This window comes from Botryllus schlosseri, chromosome 13 (assembly GCF_051294905.1).
Source record: "Botryllus schlosseri isolate E-star chromosome 13, Bs_hap1, whole genome shotgun sequence".
Classification (NCBI taxonomy): Eukaryota; Metazoa; Chordata; class Ascidiacea; order Stolidobranchia; family Styelidae; genus Botryllus; species Botryllus schlosseri.
In genome coordinates this window covers 19,942,837-19,970,364 of record NC_137248.1, presented here as the reverse complement: position 1 = coordinate 19,970,364, position 27,528 = coordinate 19,942,837, and the positions used below count along the sequence as shown (strand labels likewise).

The 27,528-nt window shown below is 41.1% G+C and overlaps 2 protein-coding genes across 3 annotated transcripts; both read left to right on the top strand.

The window, feature by feature from the left end:
- The first annotated feature begins 5,547 nt into the window (after positions 1 to 5,547).
- LOC145454331 (uncharacterized) lies at positions 5,548 to 9,490 on the top strand. 2 transcript variants are annotated; one of them, XM_080332322.1, is made up of 9 exons: positions 5,548 to 5,834; positions 6,001 to 6,092; positions 6,150 to 6,204; positions 6,411 to 6,489; positions 6,715 to 6,824; positions 6,885 to 7,031; positions 7,600 to 7,734; positions 7,802 to 7,966; positions 9,086 to 9,490. In XM_080332322.1, the coding sequence occupies exons 1-9, from the start codon at positions 5,622 to 5,624 to the stop codon at positions 9,335 to 9,337; spliced, it is 1,248 nt and encodes a 415-aa protein (XP_080188448.1). In that variant the 5' UTR covers positions 5,548 to 5,621; the 3' UTR covers positions 9,338 to 9,490. The 2 variants fall into 2 exon arrangements, with proteins under 2 accessions (XP_080188448.1, XP_080188447.1); XM_080332321.1 differs by having other exon boundaries at positions 6,715 to 7,031.
- A 7,846-nt stretch (positions 9,491 to 17,336) lies between these two features.
- On the top strand, positions 17,337 to 24,440 carry LOC145454051 (claudin-1-like). The gene is made up of 3 exons (XM_080332034.1): positions 17,337 to 17,581; positions 22,351 to 22,509; positions 24,049 to 24,440. The coding sequence occupies exons 1-3, from the start codon at positions 17,395 to 17,397 to the stop codon at positions 24,336 to 24,338; spliced, it is 636 nt and encodes a 211-aa protein (XP_080188160.1). The 5' UTR covers positions 17,337 to 17,394; the 3' UTR covers positions 24,339 to 24,440.
- The last annotated feature ends 3,088 nt before the right edge of the window (positions 24,441 to 27,528 follow it).

The following is a 27,528-nucleotide window of genomic DNA, read 5'->3' as shown; positions in this document are numbered from 1 at the left end:
TGCGAAGCGTCTTATATAGTCGCATATCATCTTGGTGCAGCGGGAAAGCCTTATTCAGATGGAGAACTCCATAAGCGATGTCTCATGGACGTTGCTAGGTGCATTCATCCTGGTAAGGAAACTGATTATTCTCCAATTGCTCTCTCGCGTCGCACAATTCAGCGTCGGCAAGATGATATCGCCAAACAGTTGACGATCTCCCTGCAGACAAAGGTTAATGAGGAAGCAACTTTATTTTCACTGGCTATCGACGAATCGACTGACATTAAGGACTCTGCACAACTATAGATCTTCATTCGCTCTCTGTCTCCAAATTTTGAGTTCTGCGAAGATCTGCTCTCAATGGAAACACGTCTCTCCACCCGCACTCGTGGTGAAGACATATTTGGGGCTGTTAAGAATGCTTGCATATGCAATGGATTAGACCAGCGGTTTCCAACGTGGCGATATCGGGGGCGATGACGCGTCAAAACGGCTGACTTTTTTTTTTTTTTTTTTTTAGTCAACCCACGGAAATTTAGTCACAAAAGTGTGTCAAATTAGCCATCGATCCTAAAGTTTGACCTTTTTTTTAGTCAACCCGCCGTTGATTACAGTTTGTATGTCCAATTTTCGGTACACAAAATTTGGGGGGCGATGATCGGTGTTGCCCTTGAAAAAGGGGCGATGGGTCGAAAAAGGTTGGGAACCGCTGGATTAGACTTGAAAAATCTTCGTGGTATTTGTACAGATTGAGCACCTGCAATGCTAGTTAACACAAATGGCTTTGTGACAAGATTATCAGAATTTGTGTCGAAAGAGTATACGATAATAACCAGCTCACAAACCTTCATTGTATTATCCACCAAGAATTCCTGAGCGTCAAATCTATTGCCCTAAATGACACATTGAAAGACGTCAATCGTATCATCTTGTGCATTCGTACAAATGGTCTTCATGATAGGCAATTTCAAGAACTTCTGCAAGAGCGCGAAACGTCGGCAGAAGACATTCTCTACCACGCCGCAGTTCGTTGGTTGTCCCAAGGAGACACATGTCGTCGTGTTATACAGTTGCGAAAAGAAATACTGGAATATTATTCCACAAAAAATAAAGACTGCCCCTTACAAAATGAGAGCTTTCTCGTGTATTTGGCGTTTCTTGTGGATTTTCTGTCCCATGTTAACATTTTAAACCGAAGCCTGCAAGGAAAAGAAGCAACGATATGCACCATGTACAAAAAAGGATCGGATTTTCGTGACAAATCTCGTCTCCTTAAACATCATATTCAGCAGCGTGATTTTTTCCATTTTACATAACTTCAGTCTCTCATCGGCAGCTGCGAAATAAAGGTAGAAAAGATTCCGATCACTTTATTTTCGGGGGTTTTTGATACTGTGTTGCAGGATTTTGCGGATCGTTTCAAAGATTTCCAAAAAATCTCACATACATTACGACTTGTTGCCTTTCCACACCTGGTGGAAACGGAAAGTGCAACGCCACACCTTCAGATGGAACTGTTGGAATTGAAGAATGATGGGCAGCTGGTGACAAATTTCAATTGCGAGGAAAATTTGATTGACACGTAGAAAATGGCCCATGGATATCCACTTTCGCGAGAATTGGCTAGAGAAACTCTTGTTTTTTTCAGAAGCACTTACGTGTGCGATTCTGCCTGTTCGCAAATGCAATACCTGAAAAACGAGTACCGAACTCGCTTGCTGAACGGAAACCTAGAGTCGCAACTAAGACTTAAGGTGTCGCGTGAGGTTCCCAATTTTGCAAGTTTGTCTTCTCGTATGCAAAATCAAGGAAGTCACTGACTTCAATGTTAGTGACTTTCCCTAAATAAATTCGTTTCATAATATGTTTGATATTTATTAGATATGATAAGATTAGTAGATATCAAGTTTTTAAACAAAGTTAAAATGTCTTCCGAGGGCGGCCAAATTTCCTCGTTTGAGGCAATTATACCGTCTTTATGCTAGTCGATTGCACTTGAGTTGCGTGAAATGTGAATTTCGGCATTAGCGAGGACAATGGGCATGGCTGACTTTATCAACCCAAATAACGTTGACTTGGGAACGGGTACTTCGGGATTCAAAACGGAAAAATGATAATTTTTTTGGTCAACTCACATATGGCGGCTGGCGGCCGTATGGCGTCGAAGTATTCGAAATGCAGCCGTGGACACCGAAAAGGTTGCCCACCTCTGCTCTATAGGCCTTCAGGAACATAGAGAAATCTTGGTCAATTTCGTACCCCCCTGAATGTCGAAATATGCCAATATCTCTCTAATTACAATAGCCAGGGAAAAGTTATTGCGTGCATTCGATGTAACTTTTAGAGTTATACAATCTGATACCAGAATTGTAGCTCTAGGCCTTCGGGAACATATAGAAAAATCTTGGTCAATTTCCTACCCCCCAAAATATCGAAATATGCCAATATCTCTTTAAGTACAATAGCCAGGGAAAAGTTATTGCGTGCATTCGATGTAACTTTTAGAGCTATACAATCTGATACCAGAATTGTAGCTCTATAGGCTTTCGGGAACATAGAGAAATCTTGGTCAATTTCATACCCCCTAAAATCTCGAAATATGCCAATATATCTCTAAGTACAAGAGCCAGGAATAATTCAATGCGTGCATTCGATGTAACTTTTAGAGTTATACAATCTGATACCAGAATTGTAGCTCTAGGCCGTCGGGAACATAGAGAAATCTTGGTCACTTTCATACCCCTAAAATCTCGAAATATAAGTTCTGTTTTCGTGTACCACCTTTTGGGGTGTGTATACCCACTCTTTTCGCTAAGATTGTACCATGTATCACCAAAAAACGCAATTGTGAAAGGCGTGTTAAAAGTATATCATACTTTCATTGTTGTCTACGTCTGCTGGAAATCTAATTGTTATTCGTCTTAAGCTTCGAAAAATACTATAGGCAATACAATTAAAATATATTACTTGCAAAAAATCTTTGTAGCTCAAGTTTTGCATACTCATTATTCAAATAAGGCAACCAACATGATTATTACAAGTTTTTACAGAGAAAATACGGGGCAAATGACGTATCCCATGTAGTGATGTCGAATTTGAAACAAATTTCTTTCATCAGGAGCACACGATTCCAAGTTGTTAGGGCGCACCATTTTCCTCTGATGTTCACATCTGTACTGTGGGGCTCAGATTGCAAAGGGCGCTATGATATTAAAATCGAAAAATGAAATCGTATTGAATCGCGGGTTTAATCGTGAGTCAATTCGTAAATTCAATGTTCTTGTCGACGGCCGCCAACACGTTCTCATTGAAATACGTGTCGACGGCCTCACAAATTTTCTGGTACGGCCGGAGGTTGGCCACCCCTGTACTCGAGAGTAGGGGTGGGCAAAATCGAGTACTTGAGTGATTCGATTCTGAATCACTCAATATGCTTCGAGTCGAGTCGAGTAATCGAGTATCATCCATTATGACGTCATAACATAATGTAATACGTCCAAGTTCAAATATGTACCGTTTATGCCACCACAAAGAATATAATGCCTGATACCCGTCTCAGACATGATGCTTTGGTATTTTTTCGACCACACCGATTTCATTCCACTTGGTGACAATGTTGTGCGATAATCATGACTTCAGAAATGCGCTACGTTCAGCAACGTGCGTAGTTTCGTACTATATGTTGCGTGTAATACGATACCGCCCATAACGTTTCAATGCTTCAACAGTGAAAATTAGCATAGAGACTATATTCTCGTTGATAAATTGACTTTCACTGGCGATAAGCGTATAATTTCAGTACTCGAAAAAATGGTCTTTTACTACTCGACTCGAATCATTAAAATTAATACTCGATTCAGATTCGAGTACTCGAATCATTGTGCCCAGCCCTACTCGAGAGTGACATTTGGAGGTTTTTTTCGTAATTAAATATGTTCATGAAGGTATTTATGTGATTTTACGGTAGTGCGTCTGCTGAGTCAGGTAAAATTGCTATGTCGAGAGTAAAACAGCAGGCAACATCGATACCTATATACGTATACCTATATACGTATATGTCGTCACCAGCGATTTCGAACTTCAAGTCAAATCGAACATGTTTCGAGGTCTAATGTTACCTCACGCAGTTCTGAATCAGTTTACAATTTGATGAGTGGTAAAGCCTTTAGCACATTGCATCTTGAAATTTAGGTATAAAATCCTAATTTACCTCGCGGACCGGCAAAAAAGTCGTCGCGGACCGGCGGTTGAGAACCACTGATCTAGAATATAGATCAAAATTCATCAACTACACGCAGGCTGACTATGGCCATCGCAAAGTGATGGACTGTGGTCTAGGCCTAGGTAGGGTGTCATCTAGCCAGTGCATGCTACAAGGCATATGATATTGAAACTTGCTGATGCGCCTTCTTGCGTCAAGTTGTGGGGCAGATACGGAACACACATCGGATATCAACCCGACCTGGGCCCATCCAACGAATGTTGACATCAGGTTTAATACAGGCTTAGGCTTCCATGCATTAATTGAGTTACGCGCAGCATGAGATCGGAAACTACTTCTAAAGAGTTCTGCCATTATGTTTGATCAAAGCTGTTCCTGTCGACTACTGACTGCAAGCCATATCCAGCCTATTCGGTCAGGTTAGGGCTTTAAGCTCTGATCTCACTGCGAGCGTCATGGCCAAATCGACGGTGATACCATAGGCCAGGCGGCTGTCGCTGCGAGTTGCAGGTTTCATGTATCAGGTTTTCCTGAATTCAGGTATTCCTGACGTAGAAGTTACGATCATTCCCACCCACAAAAACTACGCGGAAACTTTAATCGCAACTTCGGGGGTTTGATGTAGCATATGGTCGGTTAGCCTATGCTCTATAATTCTAAGATGGAGCCTAAATTGCCACGTATATATTATATTATATACTATATTATACAATCTTCCATGTTCTCGGGTAATGATCGACTGATCGAGATTGGCGTACATACTGAATGCAACACCGACAGAATATATGGAGTGCTAACGGGCCAGACAAGAGAATTACACTAAAGCTACTCCGATATGTGTTAATGCTATACCATCGCAAAAGATACCAAGTTCAAAATTGAACGCGAGTGAACTCATTATGATAGTCTCTTTGCTCCTAGCCACATCTGACGGATTGTTACGCCATTATGAGTCCGCTCAAGTCAACGAAAAAGGCGCCTCAGACGATCTTTGAAAATCCAGTTTACATCTGACGGACTAGCATTGTAAAGTCAATCAGTATTATGTCGCGTATATTTCTAACAAGCTCTTTGTAAGTCTGCGCTGAGCATGGTAGGATCATAATATCGGTACGGTAGTCGTCGCTCTGAGAAAATACGTCATTTTGACTGCAAAGTTACAGGTGTCAGGGCTGAGTCAGGTTTTAATCAGGCTGATTAAGTTTTTGCAGCATGTATATGAGTCTTAGTTAGGGTTATTCCACTTTCTAATCATGTGTACTGCTCTCTGTAGTGTAGTAACTTTCACCTTAGCTGGTACGGTTATCAATAGGTGAGGGCAAACCATGTAGAATGTTATGACAGTTACTGATATTCTATTCTGAATTTGCAGAGTATCTTTATAAAGTCTATTATATTATTCGTTGCATTGATCATAATGGCTGAGAAATCTATATCATCTCCATACGGTGCATGCTATAAGCACGTTGGCTTGCCGGTCCACTCCATGTCGTTAGCCATGAGTCCTACTCCCCAAACCCCCACGGCTATCGGCGCGCCTGGTATGGGATTAATGGCAACTTCGTCCAACGCGTCAAAGTTTGGTACTGTAATTCCGAGTCGCATTTTCGTTGGTGGCATAGATTTCATGGTAAGTTGGTTTGTTTTATTTCAGTAATGTTGAACTCATATATTTAAACGTCGAATTTATACCAATACGATAGATGCATCAGCCTAGGCTAGAATCACAAGGTCGAGCGATGGGTAGCTTAGGCTCTATTGCTAAGACGCGTCGCAATTTTATTGCCATATTTCAGACTACAGAGGAAGATCTGCACAAGTTCTTCAGCGGTTTCGGAGCTGTACGTGACACTAAAATCATCAGAGACCGGGCAGATGTGTCTAAGGGGTTAGCTTGGTTATGTTATGCACTCGTTCTGGTTGATATTTGAGTCGCGTTTTGCAGGTACGGCTTCGTCACGTTCAGCTCCATCGAGGAAGTTAACAAAGTTATGGAGCAGGTACACTATCTAAGACTCGCTATATTTGACCCCATTTTACATAGCTTTGTCTGACCGACTTCCTGCGCTTTGCGAGATCGTTGCCGTGAATTTCTCGAATCAGTTTTGACACCAGTTATGAAACGCAGGTGCACCGACTGCACGTGCACAGCGGTCAGCATCATTATTACGCTTAAATCGTGTACTCAGATATTGAAGTTTTTCAGGAAGAATGCCTGTACCTGAATAAGAAGAAGCTGAACATCGGGCCGGCAATTCGGAAACAACAGTTGTACTTACCAAAAGGTTAGCATCTTAGAATCAAGTTCAATGAATATTAGAGCTGCCGGCTCACTTGTTACCGCGCTATTAATCACCATGTGGCGCATACTACTATGAAAAGCAATTTGCGCAGGTCACGGCATATATTTCGTGGCGACTCAAACACAGAGCTATTATTGATTGTGATTTTGCATTGTGTTTAGTTTAGATCTCAGGCGCGAGGTACAGCTGATATTATTAATATTGCAGATATCCACGTCCCTGGCCCAGTTTGCAGTTGGGTAATGCACCCTGGCGGTTACGCGTCCTACACAAATGCTAACGGCATCACCTACTTTCTGCCTACGCCTCAGGTTCAGGTCCGTACTTTCGATGCAAGGCCCACCGTCACCATCATATCCAACATATGCTCGTTACAGATGATACCGCCCCAGCAACCTTACGTCATGGCGTACAATGGAACCGTCACTCAGCCGGTGACACAGTACGGAGGGTTTGGACAAAATCCGGGTGCTATACAACAAATTCCCAACAATGTAGCCACGATACCTTGGGGTCCCGCGCAGGTATTACTTCTAACTGATTGTCTGCCTTGGCGAAGTCAATATATTCGTTCCAAATTCAGTCTCAAAGCTTGTATCGTATAGTTTATAATCACAGTTACGCAGCTCTTCTCGTGGTCACTGTTTTGGCTTTCGTAATTAGACAGAAGGCGACTGATAAATCGCTATTGAATAACATATTCACATTCAAATAAACCAGAATATTTTCGGCTGACACTCATCAGATGGAATCGTCAGGGACGAGCTTAGAATTCAAACGAACTTTGTATATCAACAGTGGTATCGCCAATTGACGGTTTTCTCTACGAGTGTCAGCTGAAATATTAGAGTTCATTGCAATATGAATATATTATTCAATTGTGTTGAAGATCTGTACCTCCAAGAATCTTTTAATTGGGATTGTATATTTTTTAGACTGGTTCGCCGTGACGCACTTATTCGTTTTAAAACCTGTTTCAATGCGTATCGTTTCGATTATGATCACCGCATCTTAGCTCTTCACGTTGTCACTATTCTCGCTTATGTAATTAGGTAGTAGACGGCTGCTAAATTACAATTGCGTGTTTTCTAGACTGGTTCGTGCGGTCAAATTCTGACTCCCGTGCAAGCGTTGGACCATAATCAACACATCGGCATGTTACCTTCGCCAGCAACAGGCATCGCCAACCCGTCTGCCGGGTCACGTGCGCAAATGGCGGCAACACAGGTGCCTTGAAATTGTGAAGCTCACCCTTGTCATCGTGGTAACGCATTATCTTGGTGTATTATCGCAGGGCGCGCCGGTTATCCAGGCCCCGCACGGGCACGTGCAAGTGCCGACCACGTACGTTTGCTCGCCGATGCCTGGTCAGCAATCGATTCAAATGCGCGTTGCCCCGTCGTTGATGCAAGCCGCGCCGGAGCAGACTATCATACATCCCGCTGGGTATGGTCAGCAGGTGAGATACATACATCGACAATGCTTCTTCCGACGTAGGTCAATTGCACAAAGTGATGACCAAGTCACCAGGAAATGGTCGCTGGTGCTGTAGGAAATTTTACAACCAAGTTCACGCCAATAACATGCAGTCCAAGTCACAGTAGAACTAGCATATTTTGTCAGACTATGATCATATTTGTGAAATCGCCTCTACCCCTGTACTTGATATAGCTGCCGCAGAATATTGTGCAATGCCTCAATCGTTTATGTTCTATGACGTTGCTTGGTAATTTCCTAAAAAATACGGTGGTTGTATGATCGCAATCGGCGGTTCTATTATTTTCATCCCCGCAAGACACATCATTTACAATGCGATTCGCAACACGCGACTCGGTGTAATGGCGAGGATTGAAAACGATCAGGCGCGGTTTACGAATCTAACAACCACCGCGACCCAGCAGTATCACGAGTACTAATGCCCGATGTAACCTTACGGCTGTCTTCCTCGGCATTTTTGTAACGACGCTGTCAAAACACAGACGACAGACGCGGCAATTCTATAATGGAACATTACATTTTCATTTTTGCTGATGACTGCATTCTGAAAAATATCGCGCTTCAGTTATGTACTTATATGCGACTCTCTACGTATAGCTTACTCGTTGCCTGGATATATGAGCGCTTTACTTGCCAGGCAATTGCCTCACGCGCTTCATATAGCTTTCCAGCTCTCAAGTCCGATGGCTCATCTGCTTTAGGCCCCTACAATTTGGTAACTTAAAGGAAGATGGCCACTGATCACATTTGCAGAACTCCAATATGTAGCTTCACTGTCATCAAATTGTGGAATATTACGCGCCAAAAACAGGAAATTGATCTTCAAAGATTCTTATTTCATCTGTTATGACGTATGGTTATGGCTGCTTGGTGGCTAACCGAAAGAATCTTGCGATTAACGTAATGGTCACCACCGCCACGCCTTCGTATAATTATCTGTGTTGTAGGCTATATAACCTCACTTTATACATGGCACTCATTGACCAAGACTAGGTACTGATCATGATACCGCTTTCCCTAGGCTCTTGTTTGATGAATGTGAAGTGATGTTACAATACCTAAAAACTGGAATCGTTTTCAGATGACCACTGTGAACCCGAAGGGCCATGCCCAGATAACTGCAAACGGAGAAATGTCCACCATGGCGTTGGGAGAACCCGGTGTTATGCCGGCAGCGTACGGCCTCCAACCTGCTATTTACCCAGTTGGCGGGATGATGGGGTTTAGCGACATGAACGGACAGCATTTCCAATACGCGCCGATCGCATCCCACCAATCTGGGGAGCTGACCCCTCCACCCACCCCTGAAAGCCAGTCCAAAAAACTGAAATGAAAACTTGGACCGCTTTCAGCAAAGACTTCTTGGCTGTACTGAAAACCCGAATACCAGCGCTACTGTATAATGAGAGACACTTTTGAAGTAGCCGCTGGATGTAAATATATTGTAAATGCGTACTGACTGCCCTCCTAGTTTTGTTTTGATGATGGCGGCGGATTGATGATAATTGATAGCTTTAGTGGATATTTTGCTACTTGTATTATTGATGGAATCTCGTCTGCCAGTAGGTAATGATGATCGAAAATCTTGCCCGTTAGCGAAGCAAATTATCTATAAATACGGTTAATCTTTTGCTCATAGTCATTCCTTAAATCAAAGTACTTTGCTTGTTTGGAGCATGGACGATGTATTGAATCCGAAGTGTTTGTGGACTTTTTACTCAATAAAAAATATCGTGGTACGGCCGTTATCTGGTATTTGTTATGCGTGGCGATAGTTGAGGTCAGGCCGTCGGTTCGCCGATAATATCTAGTTATCACACTAAAAGAAAATAGGTAGACTGTGAATATTGATTTAGTTTACAGGTATATAGATGCCATATCGGTGAAGGTGCTAGTTATCGATATTGGCCCGACTATCCGATAGCTGTCGGGCTGTGTTGGCAGTGAACGCAAAACGGTTTTAGGCTTTTCGTCTTGCGATGCTACTGTAGAATTTCAGGAATGAGCTTATTGTACAAGTTTCGGAACGCTACGTGTTGGCCTGAACAAAACTACAAACTTGGTGATGCGATGTCGAGCGGTTAATACCAGGTACGCGTTACCAAAATCCTTGTGTTTGAAAACTATTAAGCGCAGTAAGGCGACTCGTGGACATGTGCTTCTGATAAATTAAGCAAAATTATCCGGCTTAGCATGATTTCGTTGGAAAAGAGGGGTCAAAATGAGCGTCTCTGAAATCTTAGAAGTTGATAAAGTCCTAACGCGATTGTAACCGGTTCATACCAAAGAATGTAGAAGGTTCGTCGACACTCTTCGCATACGATGCAGCAGCATTGTTTTCATCAATATCGTAAGTCACTAGCCTATAAGCTGGCGGTCCTGTATCAACTGGAACAATCAAATGCTATAATAATTTCATCAATTCAATATATTCCGTCGCTTTGCCAATTTCAACGAGGACTGGCAATGGAATAAAAGCTTGCGCCGTAACGAGCCTAGGCTAGCCCTGACCATATATTCTCACGGAGTCTGAACATTACTACATTGATATATTAATTTTCTACATTTGGTAGATATGGTACCTCAAAATCAAGCTCCCCGATCGTGCGAATTTGGTTTTTGTGATACAATAAACACATCAAACCTAGATATATACGATACACCTGCTACTGCTAGACTTTTTACATTAGACCAGTGCTTTTTAACCGCACTGTTTTTGCAAAAAAGTTCATCCGTACTACGAACAAACCAACCGAAAATCTTATGCAAAAAGAACGCCCACGTGATTTTGAATTGAGGATAATTATTTTCCCCCATGCGCGTCGCATTTGTAGGCTATTAATGTCTACTCAGATTGGAAGTACGGGACTATTCGGTGATGACCGGCGACCATTTCGAAGATCGAGCATATCAGTACCGAAAGTTTTGCCAAACCGGTGACAGTCTTTTTTGGCCAAGGTTTTGTCGTTGCCGATGTTTTGGCACCGCACCTCCCCAGCGGTATTTTGCCCATAACTTCGCGTGTTCACCGTTCATATCTCCCGAAGCAGAAGCGTTTAGCCTCGAAATGAATGCGTCTCATAGGCCTGTACCCGCTCGTTTCACACCTAGGGGTGAAAATTTTCTGTTTACCCCATGAACGTGTTAGGTTGTCTATAGAAACGATGTTCAGCAAATTTGGTTTAATTCCAACCAGTGGAAGCGGACTTATTGCCGTTGACAAATTCGGATTTGAATGAAATAGAATTTACGGTGGGCACCTCTATAATAAATAATTAAAGAATTGGTCACCGCAAATACTATTTTATTCATAATCCAAATTTTTGACGGCAATAACTCCGCTTCCACTGGTTGGAATTGAACCAAATTTGCTGAACATCGTTTCTATAGACAACCTAACATTTTCATGGGGTGAACATAAAGTTTTGAAATTTTTTGTTATTTATTTTTATATAATAAATAGAAACTTTCTTCTGCAGCAATGCGGCTACTGGTTGGAATTGAACCAAAGTTTGTGTGTAGGCTTAAATTAGGTAGCCAAACAATTTTATCGAGTAGCCAGCACGATTTGTTAAAAAAAGTCATTTTTGAAGACCCCTACACTTAAGCATACCAACGGTCTTTGACGGCGATCTCCTGTAAAAACCAGGTGGACAAATCTTATCATAAACTCAAAAGAAATCGTGTAATATAAAGTGGGGCACATTTTCGTGATCAAGCCATCTTTTTCTTGTGTGCTGCGTGTTTGATTGTGTGCTTGTTTATATAGCTCAGTGGTTGGCCATAGTACCCTGCACAGTGACCTTGGACATGCAAAAACTATCCACATGCAGTAAATCGGGCGAAGCGCGATGAAATTATTCTGCAAGAAATTCAACAAATATTACATACATATTAACAGATACCTTATCCGGCCCATGATTTAGGAAGAAGGGGGAATAATTTGGGTTGCAGTATCGAATGTAAGCATGTAATTACAACGAACGATTTTGCAGTTTCGTTCCGCTTCACTGAAGCTAAGAATTGTTTTGCGTCAGCGACCGTAGGATTTATGGCAATTTAAAAGGTATCTTCCAGAGCGGATAGGTCTTGATCGAAAGCTACTGTAAAACTGATTCCAAAAATATAAATTGAAATATGGTCAGGCTCCGGACTTTGACAAAAATCCCCCTCAAAATCTGAAATGTGCATTGCTCAGAACAATCAGCTAACTGCGAAACAATGACCTTAACAATGACCCGTTGCGGCTCTCCAATCGTTTGGACAATGCCGATATTTCCGATTTGGAGGGTGGATTCTGCGTGGCTCAGTGTCTGATCATATTTTGATTTATATTTTCGGAATCGGTGACATGATTCAGTAAATTACGCGCTCTGGAAGATAACTTTTGGATTGCCAGAAATCCTGCAGTCGTTACGCTAAACCAGGGCTGGCCAACCTTTTCAGCCAAAGGGCCACATTCGATTGGCGAACTGTTGCGCGGGCCACTAGCCGCGCCAAACGTGAAAATTCTTTGAAGTTCACAGGTCAATAATATTGTCACCTGACAATATTGCGGGGCTGCTGTATATCGCTGGGCTCAGTTTGCAAGGACTGGGCTATCGGCGTCCGGACATATCGATATCAAAAGTTTCGACCAACATGCGTCAATCATTTCCTGCCTAGGTTTCATAATGGACGGTCTTTCTGCGAGTGCAAACGCAAAGTTGCATATGTTGAACGACACTCTGTCTCGTAATCGCGAATATAGTTAGATTCAATCTGATACATTGGGCGTTCTTTCATTTCCACAAAGGGGCAACAATATTCAAAGCAACAAATTGAATGACAACATGTTGCGCGAAGCGTGTAGAAAATTTTTACTTTTGATAAATTAATCGCAAATCATTCTGCTTTATTGTAGTGTACGAAGATCTACCAATATGTGACTGGATCCGGGATCTGCCATAGCGAATTGTTTTTTTGAAAAAGTTGCAAAAATTTTCTAAAAAATCCACTATAATTCATGTTAATTCACGAAATAATTTTGGCCCCCTTCGAGATCCCCCCCCCCTCAATCGGGGGTTTGGGGTGCGGCAATTACGGTCCTGTGTGCATGGCGGGATAAAAGTACCAAATTACTGACGGTATAATATTATACCGTACTAATGCGGCACGCAAAAATATTCATGGTACGAATTACAATCAATCTTATCGTACTTTGGACTATGACTCATTTGACCAAACTAGTATTAAAATGAGGGCGAAAGTTAATGATTTCTGATATCTTCATATCTGTATTTGCGAGTCATCTTCAATGCGTTTGGGTTCATTCGTCGTCTTAGGCTGATATTACCTGTTATCGAAAGCAGCGCAGTCACGCAGTAAGTGCTTTCGTTCAATGAAGACATTTGTATAATTGCACACGATATACTAGACCAGGGACAGTTGAAACTGGATATCCCTGACCAGCCCTATGCTCACCATGGAGTTAGAGTTGTTTAAATTTTCATGTCTGCTCGAAGATTCTATTATGCCAATAGCACAACATAAAGTCAGCGGCGTCACATTCATCATATAAACGATGACAATACTATATTCACATTGTTTAATGTGTCCCATTATTTTATTTGCAAGTGTCCAACAGCAGAGGGGTGTAGGCCTACGACCGGATGTGATCAGTTGAAAGATTTGGGCCAGCGAAAAGGTTGCCATCATACTATGGTGATGTCACAAATACCATTATCATTATGTATGATACGTATAAGGTCAGCAGCTGTGTTTCCAATTGACGGCTGACGCATTTGTGAGAGAAATTTCGGAATTTTGGCTCATTTTCATGTTGTTTGACACCAGAATTTTGAGTTTGGCACGTTGGCACTATGTAGACACATTCGACTTCTTTCAGCTATCACATCGAAAGTTTATCAACAGCACATTAGATCTGTAAAAGCGCTGTTTACCCATCCACCTTTTAGGAAGTATTTGATGCTAGAAATACAGAAATATGGAATTGCAGTAGACATACAGGTGTCTTACGTCCTATGAATCGTGATGTTGCATTAGCGTATACACCGCAATATTAGGTCGCGGGTCATTTATCTGCTGTTCAGTGTCCACGGCAAAGCCCGGTTTGTAATGCCAACTATCTTTCACCAGTTATGCTCTCCCTTTCCTGGACATATGAATCCAGGCCTAGACTAGACCGATTTTGCTGTAGACTTGTGGACTTTTGCAGATCTAACTAACTTGACAACCCTATACGCAGAGGAAAATCAAAGATGTTCAAGCTTATTCAAGCTAAAATAGACTGCTGAAGATCATTGCTTTCTGGGCACTGGGCAGGCGCCATCTCATCCTCGTAAGCGGTGTCTTTTACAAAAGCCTAGAAGTGAACCGTGCTACAAGTCGGCAGATACGGAATCCTAAATAATGAATATCGACCTGGTGTAAATGACCATAGTAGTCGACAAACACCATGAATAGTTGAATACCACAAAACAACAACAACAACAAAAACCCTGGGCAGGCCTAGTCGACGTTCACGGTCAATTGGTCATGCATGCAGCCATATTGGGATAAAATGACTCTGATTCATCTTTCAACTGACATGAAATGTGATGCGCAAGAAAGTCATACAGTGCAGTATACACACGATTGCCTTCGAAAGCAAACAATGAATATTTATTCAAAAAGGTTGCAGATTACATAAATCCGAGGTCGTACGTTGGCTTAAGTTTGAAGTGTGAAGGGGATGATTAGCTTCTGTTATTCATTAACGTGACATAGTGCATAAGGGAATGATCCATACGAAAGATTGTACACAAGAGTTGTCTTTTCAGACTTTAGCAACAAGCAGGCAAGATGGTAGTTTACTATGGATTGCATTGACTTTATGCTCATCCGAGCTATCCGTGACAATTTATCACTATAGCTAAGCACAGATAGCCTCAACAATCGCGGCTGCTGAGATATTGTTATCGTTATTATTTTCATCAGATGATATTGCGGTGTGTTCATTATATTCCTAAGAGCAATATAATTGTATCTTCATTCGTCATTTGATCAAGTAATCATTATAATATACTCGCATTTGGGCACAATGATTCCAGTACTCGAATCTGAATCGAGCCTTAATTTTAATGATTCGAGTCAAGTAGTAAAAGACGATTATTTTCGAGTACTGAAATTATACGCTCCTCGCAACTGAATGTTAATTTACTAACGTGAATTATAGTTTTGATACTATTTTCCACTGAGCAAGCCTTGAAACCTTGATTGGCCGTGTCGCAGCACACGAGACATAGTAAAATGCTACGAACGCAACTAGAAATAACACATGTCCGAAGTCGTGATCATCCCGCAACATTGTCAAGAAATGCAATGAAATCGGTGTGGTCGAAAAATACCATAGTATACGAATGTGACGGATAACAGGCATTATGTTCTTTGTAGTCGCATGAAGGGTACATATTTGAACTTTGACATAGTACATTCTGGTGTGACGTCATAATAGGTAATACTCGAATACTCGACTGGACTCGAAGCGTAATACGTGGTTCAGAATCGAATCACTCAGTTACTCGATTTTGCCCAGCCATACTCGCATGACGAATTTGAGTTGCCGCTGTGTTACTTCATTATCCTTTTCTCGAATATGAATGAAACAAATTGCATCTATTGAATATTGTTTAGTCAAATAAATTGCACCCGAGTGATTGAACCTGCTAATCAACCTGCATTTCACTCGGTGCTTTTGATGTAAAAAGACGATGTCGCCTATTCAGGTTTCATCGATGACGTCTGTGCTATTTGCTGAATACCATCGATATCATAATTTTGGTCAATATATACTTGGTGTACTAAGCTCAAGCTCAATAGATAATGGGCAGATTTTGCTAGAAAAGTGGCTCGATGTTTGACTCATCCTACCCACCAAATGTATATGTATAAAATCGGGGAACTTTGCTAAGTGGTTATAAAATTGCAGGTGCATTTGAGGGGGGCGTGAAGCCACCTGGGAGAAATGATGTTTCTTGAACTACGAATGGTTTAATAAATTACTTAAAACACGGTAATATACTTATATTACGATTTTAAATGTTATAATTGCGCCGTACCGTCCATACAATAATGCTTAATTTCAACTGATACCGCACCGACCAGAAGGCGTGAGATACTGGCTTGTTTTGTTTGTTTTATTGAACAATTTTAGCATTTATCGCCTAATCTGGTCATTTGCGCTATGATAATGAATTACGTGATGTTCATTGGTCTTTGCCTTTGGTTCTCTTTTCGGACGATTTCCAGTCACGCATCCATTCATCGTATATCTTTTTGCTTGCATGGCTCCCAGTCAGTGTCTTTTGCTGCCGATTTTCGAAGCTCGACTTCACTTAATTAATCTGGGCTTTTTGTATGACACGGCATGCTGCAGTGAGGTCAGCGTGCACTAGTGGCAAGTTAAAAGTGCGGGTATCGAATTATAATTTATAAATGCTAGTACGTGTTGCCACTTACCGTACGTCCTCTCTAAGAGGATTTGTCCTCTCTTTTCAATAAATTGAAACTGTCCTTGGAGGACGCCTAAGTGTCCTCTTTTTGTGAATTTGCCCTCTTTTTCTCTGAAAAGCATTAACAATGCCATTAAAAATGCGACTCCGACGCAGCGAACGTCAAAGTTTCGTAAAAATCGGGTATATCGGGATTCGAATCAAAGGGGTGACCTTTTTTTAGTCAACGCAGTACTGTCGGTTGAAAAAATGTCAAAAACACCAATTTTTTTGTCCGTTGCTGGAGCTTTCAGAATTTATGAAAAGTGATCTCAAGGAGCTCAAAATATGGTAACCCTAATATGTACGCATTGAGCTAAATGCAGCATGGGCTGCGCGTGGCTGATATATTGACCTTGCTCAAAAATCAAAATTAACCGAAATTGTAATTACGACAAATGTATGCAACTCAAATGTAATAATGGAAACTTCGTTTTTGGTGACTGCTCGAAGTTAGACAGTTAGACGCGGTTCCTTCAAAGTTTTTGCAAGGGAAAAAGACTACGAACAGGGCTGTTATTGGTGAGCCGACAGGAAATTCGCCACGGGCCGGCGGTTCAGATTTGAGAACCACTGGCATAGAATACTTCGCTGATAAATCCCGAATCACGTATTTGAATATCACTCATTATGACGTCAATGTACCTATAGAAAGACTTGAAACCACGAAGTCAATAATACCTCATACACCTATGGAAATGATTTCAAAGTTGCCAACACTAACTAAAAGCGCGATGTGGCAATCCTACAGCAGAAATATCGTTTCTGAGGCCCGCGTATAAGTCAATATTACCTGTACTCCTCAAACTGTTTACGGTACACAATTACAGTTATATATAGTGATTACATTCAAATCAATATGGATAACTATGCAAAAGAATCCTACAAGTGGTCGCTCGCCGTTGCTGCCCTAGGCATGCTCCTTGGTATTATATCGATCGCCACGCCGGAATGGACCGTGACTGACGGCAAGGTAATTGGACTCTGGGTTTTACAAAGCGACGGGCAGGATTACCCTTGGACTGGAACATCTGAATATTCCGAAGGTAACCTTTTCACCATAGTGTCCTATATTGTGTGGGTACAGCGAGATTGAACGGCTCACTGCATTTGGGATACGTCCAGTGTTGGGATGGCTCGAGTCATGACTTGACTCGAGTCTGACTCGAGTCACCTTTTTTCTATGACTTGAATTGACTCGTATTTTATTGAAATTGAATTCGAATATAGTTCATATTGTCCTCAACCATTGGTGCAGGTTCGAATTGTATCATATCGATTTGTAAATGAGTAACGTATTGCATCTAATCAATTCGTTTCTCTATTCTCTAGTTTGGTTGGTAACTTTAAACTGAGACTATGCAATTACTTACTGAATTTAGCATTTCTACGAGCGATACAGTGCCTTCTTGCGTGTATACTTAACTCTATATTCGTTCATCGGTTCTGAATCAATGACCACTCAATTTGTATATCAGACAGTTAGCAAAATGCAATGACGTAAGCATGGTCAAATGGAAAGTATGACGTAACCCAAATGCAGAGAGTTGTTCAATCTTGCTGTGTCCCCACTATATAGGACACTATGATTTCACCAAACTAGATAGCATATTCATATCGCTATACTTAATCTCTGTGAACTGTGACTACCAACTATTCACAAGATAAAATCTGTTTGTGACGCAGACAACAAACGAAGTACGCCGATCCACAATATAACATGAGGAACAAATCAGATAAACGGCACCTTCCGGTACACAACTTCGCTTTCGAGTCAAATACACCAATTCATATAGGGATATATCCCAGGGGTGAGGTGGTTATATTTTCAAGTCTACGGCCCCAATACTGCGGAGAAAGGTGGTACACGCGAAAGCAGATCCCACTATTATACAGCAGACTAGTATAAACTACCAATTTAGTTAGCTAACCATCTTTGAGTAGTTCTAGTTCTAGTTCTGGTTACGGATTTTGGAAAGTGAGTAGTCCTAATTCTAGTTTTAGTAGCGGATTTCGAAAAGGGAGTAGTTCTAGTTCTAGTTGCGCCTTTTATGTCTCCATAATGATTGGAATATTAAAGTAGTTTTCGCCATCCGGAATGTGTGCGACAGCACCCAGTGGCGTAGCAGCTACTTGGCGAACACGGCTGTGCGCCATGGGCGGATGCTAGGGGACGGAAAAATGTGAGTGTGAGGTGATGACCTATTTTATTAGTCAACACTACACAAGTACTGAAAAGATGGGTATAATGCGGGATTCGAGGCAAAGTGATGACTTTTTTTTATAAACACAAGATTTCCGGTCCCTATAATTGAATAGATTGAAACTATTTCGGCGGCATATTCAACGTAAGCCATGGGCGGCAGCCTATGCTCCCACCATTTAGGTACCACGCTCTTAACGAAAAGTGTTTTCTTTATTTCCATTCGGTCACTTGCGCCCCCACAGTAATTTCATGAAGTCTTTTGAGGTCTCTGCGTCTGATTTTCGGACGACTTCCATTCACGCGCTCTCCCACCACCACGCCCTCTCGGGTTTCGCGCGTCCGAAACTCGTCTCTTTGCGGCCGCTTTTGGCTCGACACATAGATGTTCCGAACCGGGATTCGAACAACGTAACGATGGTGCTTAACCTACTGCGCCAATCGCTTCACCAGCGAAAAGTGTGTTGCATTTCCAGACGTGTACCACCCCTGATATTCGGATTCTGACTGTACATCAGAGGTGGTCACTAACAAAGTACTTCTACTTTTTGGAAGTACTCAAGTAGTTTTCCTCTACTTCTGGTACTTACTCAAGTAGATCTGATTTTCTCCACTTCTACTTCTACTTCGTAATATTTTGTGATCTACTTACTTACTTTCGCTATTTTCAGTTTGTCAAGTAGAAGTAGTTAATACCCCAAGTACCAACATTCAATATTCATAAAAGTCAAGTAAAGCCCAGAATCTTTGTAGCACTTCGCGCACAGTAATTATGAAGTGACAAATATGTTTTCACGAAAGTATCAGTGAATATAATTTAGGTACCGGACTGCCTGGTTCACTTCATACCGCATTGTCACCCATATCAAATATTTCATCACAGTAAATATGGTCCACCATAACGTTTGAAACTACCTTTTGGCAATCTAGCAATTGCCTATCATATCGCAACCTAGCAGCCCATGACATGTCCTACTAATCTGGAGAACTCACCTTTTTTGAACGTTACACCTGTTTTAGCAGACCACCTTCGAAGCTTTATGGATAAAAGACGTGAAATATATTTCCGCTTTTTAGAAGTGGTATCTGTATTTCTCTTTCTTTCTCTTCTGTATTTCTCTTTCTAATTAGTTTCAGTTCTTGTGTCCGGTGATCATACAGGTTGAAGTATAAAAGCATGTGTAGTAATGCCTGTAATTTCCGGAAATAAAGCTACAGATGGCATTTTTATGATGCACCATATTTTTTAATAATGTTTACTAATCGCGCAAAATGTTTATACCGTATCCAATACAACTTCTCCGTATAACTCTTCGACTAAACTACGGCCCTTACAATATGGGGGAGGGGGCCATACCATGACATTTTCTAATACGGGTTGTTCGAGTAAACAAAGTATTAGTATCGCATTTTCATATCAATACTATCATTTCCATCCCACGGTACAGACGAATGCTTATGCTGTCGAAAATTAGATACCTCCTGGTTCATCAATATGAATCAAGCACGACACCTTTCGCATAGCTCAATTTGGAGCTTTTGACAGTCCATACGAACGAATTACGGTCGTTTTCACAACTTTACTTACTTGAGTAGATATAAAGTCAGTCACTTCGACTTCGACTTCAAGTATTTTTAGGTTGCTTGTGAAAGAAGTACCTTTACTCGTACTGGAGTAGATTTTTTTCGTCGCTTCATCTGCTTCTACCTGAGTAGCTTTCTTGACTAGGCTACTTTGACCACATGTGATATACACCCATGGGACACGAAACCGCGGCATAAATCGAGTACACCGTTTTAATCCGAATTATGCATGCACGTAGCAACGTAATAAGGTATGCACGAAGGCACGTAGGATTTATGACCGGGATGTAATTCTGAGTAAGGTTCATTTTTCGTACACAGCCCTTTTCGGCCTTTTGGGTTTTGTGCGCTTTTGTGTTGTACACATTCTTTTCACTGTGAGTGCAGATAGAGCTAATAGCCTGATGTACGCACTGCGCTGTGGTGGAAATCTGGTGAACACACCTTTTTCTAGTTGTCTCATTTCACTAAATTATAGCGAAATGCCAGTAGTCTAATTCTAATCTAATTAATGAAATGTTTCGATGCTCTAATTCTAATTGTAATCTAATTTTTGCCATGTTTTTATGTTCTAATTCCAATCAAATTTGTGAAATGCTCTAATTTTAATTTTAATCTAATTTATTGTTTTCCTAAAATGCCTCTTTGTCCGAGGCATTTTGCAGCGAGTTACAAGAATATCCCTCTAGCGCAGGGAAATTCAGTGCCAAGCCCCATCGCCATACACCGTATATAGTTATAGTAGTTATTGTGACGAATAATAGCGTGTTAGCATTGTAGCTTGTAGTCTGCGAATTGTATTCTAGTTTTTAAAACTTTACGTTAGTACAACGCCATGCTGACAAACAGGGGCGATGCTCATGGTTACCACAAAAGAAGTATTATTTCTTTAAAGTAGTACAAATACAACAAGAAATATCATGATTATGATCATAAATGTCATTATATTTTGAGCTGTGTATGATCTGCGAAGATACCCGACGCTTTCCAGCGACTAATGAATCGATATTGGGGCTAGCCAGACATGTCACTAACTGAAAGACCATCTCATCCTAAAGAGTGATCTTGTGGGGACGTCCTTTGTCGTTTTCTAAGCGTCTCAGTCTTGGCGGCAGTATCTGGCCATTGCACGTCAAGGAAATATGCTTATTGATGCTGAATCTCCATCGATGGAATATTGTTGCCATCGCCGAAGCCGTTTCAGCTAGTGTGGAATAGTGCTGTTGCCCAGTGCCCACGGGCGAATAACTTATTTTGAAACCACAACAATAATTTGAAACTGAAATCAATTTTATCATTTCAAAATGCTTTATTTCGCGTTCTTCCAAAATCCCAAATCAGATCGCCGGCCGCGATTGCCGTGAACCTTGGTATACTGCAAAACGAGCCACGCTTGGTGTACAGACGTTAACCATTCTCATGGTTATGGGAATGCACTGTGATTTGATAGTGACTGATTTTTGCTGCATTTATTTCTTATTCAGTATGTCATTCAATTTCACAGTTTTTGAGAATTCAGTAAATCTAATTCTAATCTACTTTTGAAAAAAACTGTGTAGCTCTGATTCTAATTCTAATCTAATTTCGGAAAAGATTTGTGTAGCTCTAATTCGAATTCTAATCTAATTTGGAAAAACGTGTGTAAATTCTAATTCTAATCTAATTCGGAAAAGCTGAAAATTTTATAGTTGTCCAAGTCTGGGTAGGAAGCCTTCTTTGTAGAAGGATCCGTATTCACCCCGTTTTTCAATTGCCAATTTCAATCCACTGTGACGTCACCATTAAGTCATGGTGACGTCGCGGCTAATAAAACACGTTTTAAACAAGGGTTATGTTTTAAACATGTTTGTTTTAAATTGATTTTTGTTTCAAATTCTGCCTTAGTCGCAGGTAAATCATCTAGACTTGATAAGATAAAACGGGTAATACCCAGAGAGTATAATTGCAGTTGAAAAAGGTTTGAGAATCATTGCACTGACTATGGTGTTGTAAAACTATACAACACAATAAATTTTTCTCCGTATTTAGATTTCTTCTATGCCTCGTTCATGCAAGCTTGCCGTGGAATGATGATGGCTGGAATCATGCTCGGTGGGTTCGGTCTGCTCTATCATCTCGTCGTCATGAAAAGGAAGACCTACTCGATGACCAACGCCGTACTTCTCTTCGGATACTATATGCTGTCAGGTAAATTACCCTGACCTCTCTGATTCCCACTGTATCTGCTCGATGTGATTGAGACTTTGAAATGCTTGTAAAAAATAAAATCGTTGGTAATGAATGGCGGCGCGGAACCGGATCACGTCACAGAATCGCCTCGAATTACTACTTTATTACAAACAGCGTTGTAACTAAGTCACAAGGTTCCGAGTCACAAGTCAATTTCACTTTTATAGTTTTGACTCGAGTCAAGTCGAGTCATTTTTAATTCAACACCGAGTCAAATGCGGGTCCAAGTCAGTGAGCAAGGGTCGAATCCGAGTCATAGTGTTTTGGCTCGAGTCCGAGTCCAAGTCATTATGTTGACTGTTCAGTTTTGCGGTCAATCTGGTTCAACCCACATTTTTCAACTCTGCTCGAGAGATATGGAATGACTCGCATTCATAATATCGTAATTTTCCCCAGTCCTAACAGTTTCTGACCTTATTTTCCAATTATCAGAGCTGATAGACGAAATATCAATAATGCGGTGACTTTACTGTTCTTCGAAGTTACAATGAAGTGGCGAAATAGCGCAGTGGTAGCCTGTATTCCGCGGCTGCAACACCAATGGGTGTAGGTTCGAGTCCGACCGAGGTCGACTTCAGAATTCCGATAGGATGTTGGAGGGTTACCTAGGCTCTTCCTTGCCACCTCATCCGCGTAAGCGGTGTCTTGCAAAAAGCCTAGAGGGGGGCCGTGCTATAAGTCGGCAGTTACGGAAAATAATGACCATAGTAGTCGACAAACGCCATGAATACCACAAACAAACAAGTTACAATGAAATGTCTGTCTTGGCCATCCTATAATCATATGACTTGGTTCGAGTCATGTACAACGACTCGAGTACAAGTCGAGTCAATACATATATTGACTCGAGTCTAGTCGAGTTATTTTACGCATTTGAAAAAGTGACTCGAGTCAATTCGAGTCACCAAAAAATCGTGATTCAAAGTCATTACAGTCCTGATGTATTCGAATAAGCAGTCTCGAGAAGTAAATTTGGTCCAGGGTTTGCAAACTTTTGTCAGTTAAACATCTGCATGTGTCAAGATGCAGCTTCGCGACTAACAAAAAACGTTATTAATATGTACAATCTTCGAACATGTATTCAGCAGTCACTATGGCAACTATTTCACAACGTTCTCATTACAATTTCAATCATAAAACTGTTATGAACTTATCCTAAAACTACTGGTATCACTACCAAAATTAAGTATAGTTTTGCCAACCAATTGAACAAGTTTAAAGTGGAAGTATTCTAGAAACGTGTGCGTGAGTGTGTAGAACGAGTATCAAAAATTACTTGAGTACTTTGAGTAATTCACCCAGTCTCGGATTCAGGTAGCTTGGTTTTTGAGTTAAAAGGCACGCGGTCCTTGCGATTCTATTCTGTCATTCAAATGAAGTGCTACACTGCTACAGCTTTGGTTTGTAGATATCTGAAGCAAGCAGCTAGAATACGCATTCTTCATAAGATAACTTTGAAATTTTATATATACAAATCACGTATTGCTGCCTTCACAGGTCTACTTCTTCTGATAACTGGGACAGTTTACGGGGGGATGATTCCACAGCCTGTGTGCCCCGGATACCCGACACCATGCGCGGAAGACGTGATCACATCGTACAATTACACTGGCAACTACGGCTACTCTTTTTGGCTGTGTTGGATCGCAGGCGGAATCTTACTCTTGCCGGCTGCAATAGTTTACGAAGGCGGGCGACACAATCTTGTCAGCAAACAGAATTTGGATTTACAGTCCAAGGTCAACGAATTCCGAAAGAGCAAAGCACATTCTGAATTATGGAAATAAAGCTTAGGATGTAGTAGCCTATTTTTACTTAGCACTCTCAATTCAGTATTTTCAATTACGCGCGTAGTGTTCATGTTATAAAATATATCGCAATTGATGACATGAGGCTTCCAAATTGTCTTGTGATATTCCGACTTACACGTGAAGAGTAAGCCAGCTCACGTAATGCTAACTCTCTAAGCATGCAGCCATTCATATAGCACGGTTTCGACTATATCTTTTAATTTTCCCCTGTCAAAGTACAACCACTTTGAAACGGGGTATCTATTTTGAAGATCGAAAATCATGTCCTTATACTGCGTAAGATCGCAGCAATACTTCTCAATTCAATTCAATTTATTGCTAAAAATTTCGTCATTTCAATACATCACAAGACTGCGATACAATAAAGGACATGAAGGTGTCGAGACGACTTGGAGTAGTCTTTGAAATCAGACACCTGGCATGGGCGATGTAAAAAGGATCCATGCACACACTCACACCCACACACATCTGAATTGAATTATTTAACGGTAGCTCGACCCTTCGAAAATCCCGCAGGATACAGTTAACCTCTTGGCAGTCGACACGCGAGTTGTTGATATTATGATATTTTGCACACTGCATACAAACGCTCACCGACCCATGACTGTACAGTACAGGTTGCGTTAAGTTCATTGTTTGATCTGGAATGTCAAAGTTGAGACATCAGAGTATTATTGTAATGAGAAAACTGCATATTCCCATAAATACAGATGTAGTACGAAGAACTAGCCCTTTTTAGAGTCCATTTCCGCGCGTCTGATTGCGTCTAGAACAGCGGTTCTCAACCGGGGGTCCGCGGACCCCTGGGGGTCCGCGAAGCAATTCCAGGGGGTCCGCGAGACCTCTAAATTTTTCAAAAGGTTGATAACCAAAGTATTATTATATTTTTTCATTTGAGAAAGCATGAGGCAGTTTCGCACCACAGCTGCTAAAACCTCGTGACTCATATCATCATAATAATCGTCTGACATGGACTATCGTAGTATGGAAACTCATTTCCATTGCCAGTTTTCCAATAACCTGCTGATACAAATATATTGCTGTTTATAGACGTTTTATTGGGGTTTGTGGAATAAAATTAAGATATGGGAATAGTAACGTCAATCAGGGTGACTCAATGTCTGCGAAACCTTCTCGATTTGAAGTTGACAGTCTCATCAAATTAGTGAACAGTCGTTTGAAATAAAAATTTCCGAAGTATTTCCATAATTTGTACCAATGCAGGGAACAGCTTCTTGGAGGTACAGAACTTTATTATACAATTGAATAGTATATTCATATTGAAATGAACCCGAATATTTTCGGCTTACACTCGTCATAAATCGGACAATGATATATCTGCTCTTAAAGCTCGGCCATCAGATTTTGCGCATTCTTAATATGGATGCCCTATCGACAAGGGTGATTTTTTGATGAACAAGGAGTGTTTCGTTGCCATCAAGGCATTACGCTCCAACCCTGAAATTCATATCATCAGTTATATTGGCATGCAGCCTTGTCTTGTTAATGTTCAATTGTTCATGGTCGAAAATGTTTGCTCGTAAATATATATATGTGAACCAGAACAAAACAAGTCGTTTCATGACAGCCTTTCTCTGGTTGGAAAACTTGGATCCGTTCTTTGGAGCATAAAAATTGTCTATACTTTTAGATTAGGATTTCACTTTGACGGTAGAAACTCTCTGCGGGCCGATCAAAATGCCGTCGCGGGCCGAATCCGGCCAGCGGTCCGTATGTTGCCCGTCCCTGCGCTAGATGCTGGACGTGATATGTTCATAAAATATGTGTTTCTTCATTTTGGTGCCATAAATGTTGCGATCACACCAAAAGTATCGTCAGAAGCGTTATGTGCTAATATTGCATTAGCCTCCATCTATCTTTGCTGAAATGGTTTTCGGCACTCCTCGTTCATATCAAAACGAAGACGCGGATTTTCAAGACACGACCACGTACTTCAAGAAATACAGCAGCAAAATTAGCTTAGAAATGATAAAAATCCACCAATTTCTACATAAATAGTATGATGATATCTTCAAGAAAATCAATTATTTTGCTGTTTATCACAAGCCTACAGTTCATATTTGCACAAGACAGATGAAGGTTGCACCAAAATAGAGCTAAAATTCAACCAAAACTTGAGGGGGTCCGCGAGGGTCCGTGACGGTCAAAAGGGGTCCGCGAAGCCAAAAAGGTTGAGAACCACTGGTCTAGAACCTGTAGGAGAGGATGGTCTGCTGTAACCCTGTATTGTACAAATACACACGGTGGGACCCAACCTATAAGCAAAATTGATTGCTTGGAGGGTTATATAAGCAATTGCAATATTATGTAACTTGCAACGATGAATCGTCCGCCTGCGCGACTTAAATCGTGAGTTTGTGCAAACATCGTAGGGAAGTAAACTTCAACGCATTCTAATCCAAATACTGTAAAAACGAGTTTTTGTTGCATAACCAAATTGATATCTCTGCATGGTGGCGCTGCAGATCAGATATTATAGGCCCAAAAAATCAACCTCATTCTAACACCTGACCTAATCAAGTGCAAAGAGCAAAATTTGAGTCACCACAAAGCCAACCAGGTCGTGCAGGAACCCCATCAAATCTGTTCGGGTTATAAATAACTGAAGTACGGAACGGTTCCTAGTAATTAGACTCAGTATATGGTGATAAACATCAGATCGACAAAGAGAGTAACGATTTGGTCGGGGCAACCTGTTTCTAAAAATTGTTGTCTAGGGATTACCATATTTTGAGATCCGCAAAGGAATTAGACACTTTTACTTAAAAGCTCGACTACTGGAATACCCGCTCGAACGTTCATATTCCAGATTTCGCGTCACCTCGAAGGACATTATCGATTTTGGGAAAAAAGGAGGACGTATCATAACTATATACGGCGATTTTTCTGTAATGTCAAAATAAAGTCATAATTTTGTCAAAATTGTACCGTAAGGTCGAAATTTGTCAAAATTGTTTACAAAGTCAAAGTTTTTTGATTTGTGCCTTTCGTTTGTATCGTCGCTTTTGCACTGTCAGTGAAATTATCATTTGATATTTTACAGCTTATATAGCCTATATTTTATAGGCCTGCCGTTGTAGACGGCTCATTGTATGCTCATTGTGAATCGCTCAAATGAAACAAATATGTTGACATGGTGATATGG